General features: G+C 30.3%; 1 protein-coding gene across 1 annotated transcript; it reads left to right on the plus strand.

The window, feature by feature from the left end:
* Positions 1 to 634: 634 nt before the first annotated feature.
* Positions 635 to 2756, plus strand: LOC111716504 (uncharacterized; the record flags this gene model as incomplete). Its single annotated transcript, XM_023491980.1, is given in 3 exon segments — positions 635 to 686; positions 1313 to 1365; positions 2663 to 2756. Coding segments are annotated over 3 exon segments (199 nt in total), but the record flags the coding sequence as incomplete, so codon positions are not given.
* Positions 2757 to 5719: the final 2963 nt, after the last annotated feature.

Consider the following 5719-nt stretch of genomic DNA (forward strand, 5'->3'; position numbering starts at 1 on the left):
AGCAAATTTCAAGTTAGCATGGCACTTGCCTTTCGATCTTGATGAATGACAATTTTTATTCAATGACATTTTAAAAATAATGTTTTTAATTTGACTCTGGCACATGGCTCTAACAAAGTTAAAAGAAAATTTGATATTTTTATAAATGGACAGTATTAACATACTCTGTAAGATTTTGGTATTTAAAGTCTTCCCAAAATTGTTGGTTATGTTTGGGCCATTGTACCCTGAATCTTGTGAACTTTTAAGTACATTTTTCAACATATCTTGCCTCCCTACAACTGTAAAAATGTACACGGGACATTAAACAAATCATTAGTATATAACGTTTCGCGTTATTTATTGCAAAATTTGCAGTTGAATATTTTAGAAAAAGAACAAAAAAAGACGACATATATCATATTATATAATTTCGGTAATGTTACATCGTCTATACGCAACATCCCCCCTACTGAACTTCTGAACCACTAACTTTCCGACCTACTGCAATATCGAACCTACGCCAGCTGTTTATTTTTGTATTATTTGAGGGTTAGGTTAGGATTTGGCGTAGGTCCTAAGTGGAGTTTCGCGGATTTGCGTAGGTCGAAGAATACACTATCTATAAGTTCAGGTATATCTGGGTTATTGCTGTGATGGTGACCATCCTATCTTTAGGAATAGCTCTTTGCTCAGAATGCTGTCCGGTATGTATCCTTCATTCCTTTCTGTCCGTGTATATCTGATGTCGTCTTCCATTTTTTACATATTTTACTTTAAACGTTGAATAAACATAAAACATTAACTTCAAGATTAAATCTGCAGGGATTGGATTATATAACAAGAAAGAAAAATGTAGAATCGAGCGGATCAAAAAGTTAAGAAGTACGGAAATTTTAAATTGGATTTAAAGAAGGAACTGAACTACAGTTTTAATTGGACGAACAAAAATTGGATAAAATATTTAAAATCAAATTGAACAAAACAGTTTCATTCTGTTTTTCCGTCAAAACCCTTAAATATTTTATCTTTTATCATGCGAAACTAACTCGATCTAGGTATGTTCTGACTATTGTTGTTATTAAACAAGAGAGATCGTAACTTTTGTGTGGATATTGTTGATCTTAAATGTTTGATCTCGATATCTAATGTGGGAACTTTTAAATGCTTAATCCCTCCATGAAAGTTATCCCTGCATGATATGACCATCACAGGATATTGAAGAGGGTCTAAATTTATTATTAGATCTGCATAAGATGGAGATCAATGTTGATCACGAGATTCATAAAACAAAAGTTTGACCACCGTGTCTTATGTTAATATTTCTTTTCAGGGAGAAGGAGTCATTCCAAGTTTGAAAAGTAGAATACTCCGGCCTTGCACCAGGTATATTCACTAGTCATTGTTCAAGGGATTGTTCCCCCTGCACCAGGTATATTTAGTGTTCAAGGGACCGTTCACCCTGCATCAGGTATATTCAGTGTTCAAGGGACTGTTCACCATGCACCAGGTATATTCAGTGTTCAAAGGACTGTTCACCCTGCATCAGGTATATTTAGTGTTCAAGGGACTGTTCACCCTGCACCAGGTATATTCAGGTATATTCAGTGTTCAAGGGACTGTTCACCCTGCACCAGGTATATTCAGTGTTCAAGGGACTGTTCTCCCTGCACCAGGTATATTCAGTGTTCAAGGAACTGTTCACCCTGCACCAGGAATATTAAGTGTTCAAAGGACTAAAAATACACATCTTGTTCTTTTGTTTTAATAATGAACAAATAGTAAGACAAATACAGGGTGTCCCACGAAACATGACAGTAGGTTAATAGTTTTTAATGTCTTCTTTCATATGCTGCATCAGTTATTTAAGATTTTTTGCAGTTTATTTCATTAAGCAAATTTTTTACTTAAATTTATATTTGTTTGAAATCAATTTTTCTATAATATTACCGCCATTTAGTTTTCTTATAATCATCTTTGGTATCAAACAACTTAACAAATTATGGAAGAAGACATTTTAAACTATTCACCAACTGTCATGTTTCGTGGGACACCCTGTCTATAGTTATAAAAAGATTTTTATTTTGGTAGTCTTGATGAATTTCGTATAATTGCAAGTTCAGATTCCGGATCCATAAAAACAATGAATTCTAAAAATATAAATAAAGTTTTTTTTGCATTTTTTATTTTTTGTTATAAAATTATCAAATTATGATCACAATTGAAAAATATAAGTATTTTCGAATTTAATTTAGGTATAACACATGTTCCAACTATTTTCAATTAAAGATTCTTTTAGCACAATATAATCTTTTCTAACTTTAGGGAAAATTCAAATTTTGAAACAGACCTAATTCGGTTGTTTTTGAATATAGTCCAGTTTATAGATAGGACGCTTTGTGCTCCCATTGCTTTGTAATCTTAGCTTTGTTCTCGCTGATCTGACGTTTTTCTTTTTCGCACATTTAACGATAATAAACAAAATTGCGAATTTACGTTTTTTTATTAATGAATTCCCAAATTGATTTATATTCGACTTTTTATATTTCAATTATTCATAAACCTAAAAAATTCAATTCTGATTTGTTTTATGATTTCACAATCTTTAACCTTGACGAGCAGTTGCTAAAAATTAAGAATTAAAATAAATTCTTTAAAAATTAATCTTTTAAAACTATTTTAGAACTCTTGAAGCAGAGAAGACGACAGCAGATCCTCGACAGTTGAGAATGCTTTCTATATCATCGGACGAATTCGTTGTAACATTTAAGGGTTAACAAAGGTATATACTCTAGATGTTTAGGTATACTCTAGATGTTTAGGTATACTCTAGATGTTTGGGTATATACTTAAGATGTTTAGGTATACTTAAGATGTTTAGGTATATTCTCTAGATGTTTGGGTATACTCTTGATGTTTAGGTATACTCTAGATGTTTAGGTAGGCGTCAAACATTATAGAAATCCAACGTATATAGAAATCGCTAGGTATAGCAATTTTTTTATATTTTTGAGAAATTAAACGTTTTTGTTAAACATTTTAGCTTATTATCATTATCATTATTTCTCTTTTTTTAACATACCCTAGACACTATACAACTAACTAGATTAATATGTACATTTGTACTGCTCTCTATTGTGTTTAAGGTCTCCCCAGATTTTATTATGTACTGACTACTGACAACATAAATGAATGCGTATGTGGTGAATGTGGTTTCATAAAATTGCGTGTTACTTTTAAAAAAACTATTTTAAGAAAAGGATATGTACAGTTTTATTTTTACAAATAAAAAAATTCACAAATATATAAAATAAAGCTCTCCAGTAATGCTAATATGATTTCATAAAATTCCGTGTTACCATTTAAATAAAAGGATTTTATGAAAATTATAGCTACTTACATTGATTATTTAATTTCTCAAAAATATAAAAATATTCTCCAGCAAAATACGCATTGCTGCTTTACCTAGCGGTTTCTATGCGTTGGATTTCTGTAATGTTTGACGCCTTTTAGGTATACTCTAGATGTTTAGGTATACTCTAGATGTTGAGGTATACTCTGAATGTATAGGTATACTCTAGATGTTTAGGTATACTCTAGATGTTTAGGTATACTCTAGATGTTTAGGTATACTCTAGATGTTTAGGTATAATCTAGATGTTTAGGTATACTCTAGATGTTTAGGTATAATCTAGATGTTTAGGTATAATCTAGATGTTTAGGTATAACTCTAGATGTTTACGTATAATCTAGATTTGTAGCTGTATACTATGAATGTTCTAGATGTTTAGGTATAATCTAGATGTTTAGGTATAATCTAGATGTTTAGGTATACTCTAGATGTTTAGGTATAATCTAGATGTTTAGGTATACTCTATATGTTTAGGTATACTCTAGATGTTTAGGTATATTCTCTAGATGTTTAGGTATACTTTAGATGTTTAGGTATACTCTAGATGTTTAGGTATACTCTAGATGTTTAGGTATACTCTATCAAGCTGTAAAAATAAACGTATACTACGTATCTCTAGTATACCTGGAAAAAATATATATTTTGATCTAAACTATGAATGTGAAAAGTGTAATTAACCTTTTAACAATCAAATATTGCTGGTGAATAAATGAACTGAAATCTTAAATATGTAATTGACAAAAAACTATATTAAACTGAGTTCTGGTCACAAACTCTAAATTTATAATCTCTATATCTTTGCAACCCACGATGTCATAAACCTTAGATATTTCAAACAATGAACTCTGTAAGATCTAAAGTCCAAGTTTGAAATATTAAAGGTTTAAACTATCAGGTTACAAAGATAAAAGGAAAGAAGATTCGAGTTTAGTTGAAACTAAATTATCTTTTATTTAAACAAGATAGAGTGGAAATATAAGATATTAAAGGGACAAATAACAATAAAACCTTTTGCGGTGTGGTAAGAATTTATATGTAATAAATGCCTTACTCCAATATTTCTTTAAGTGTGTATCAATCCACACACAACTCTTTCAAACTTTATACTCTCTACTGAGAACTAATACTTCTGACCATAATCAAAGAGACTTCAATCCAACTGAATATATTTTAGGTTTAATGATACAGGTAAATATAAAACTGACCGATAGGTCTGTTCCGAGATCAACAAACATAGGTATATAAACAAGTCATGTGAATTAGGGTTTTTACTATAATTATTACATATATATAAACAGAACAGATTTATCACTAAACAGGGGATTGACAAGAGTAAATATCACTAAACAGGGGATATCACTAAACAGGGGTGGACAAGAGTAAATATCACTAAACAGGGGTGGACAAGAGTAAATATCACTAAACAGGGGTGGACAAGAGTAAATATCACTAAACAGGGGTGGACAAGAGTAAATATCATTAAACAGGGGTGGACAAGAGTAAATTCCTTCAACTTTTCTTTTTTCAAAATGGCGTATAAAACTGCTTTCCTACAGTTTGTCCCACAAAAATAGCACAAAAGTTCGGAGCTCCAAAAGATTTCATTGTTATACTATTGTGTTTAATAAATCCAATGTGTTATAGTTCTCTTGCTAATATATTTATATACGATATACATAAAAACTTATCTAGCTATTTACACACATATATGATATATATATCTAGCAGCTTATCAATTTCATAGGGTTGCCATATTATATATAATATAAATATAATATATATATGCTAGGGTACAGTGAGTATTCAGATATTTTCTTAAAATAAAAAGTTTTGTCAAGTCAAGTTATAAGCAATGTGAGTCCCACACATTTTGGTCATTTTGCGTTACATCCAAACTATCGAGAAAAAAATAAAATTTATTTTGCCTTTTCAATCGCTTTCATTCAGTTTTAAAAGAATTTTTCACAATTAAATTAAAATATCATGAAAAAATCGTCTTTAAGGTTGCAGATTGCAGTGAAAATTTTCAATTTTTTTGGCTCCCTAATATTATAAACGTATAAATGTTACATCAGAACTTGAGAACAGTATACCTGAAATCTATATCAGTATGGACCTGGAATCTTTATCAGTTTATTCAGTCATGGACCACGGTGAACTCACAAATATTGCTCATATACTTGCATTATTCAATATCAATTGCTGTGACTCATAATTAACATTTGATAATTTTTCATTTCGTTTTATTGTCATCGACAAAAAGTGGTGAGAATTTTTTTCCGAGATGAAAATGAAATAAATTGCAATTGAATCTTAAAATTAGAACTT

The sequence above is a fragment of the Eurytemora carolleeae genome, unplaced genomic scaffold (assembly GCF_000591075.1).
Source record: "Eurytemora carolleeae unplaced genomic scaffold, Eaff_2.0 scaffold2094, whole genome shotgun sequence".
NCBI classification, from domain to species: Eukaryota; Metazoa; Arthropoda; class Copepoda; order Calanoida; family Temoridae; genus Eurytemora; species Eurytemora carolleeae.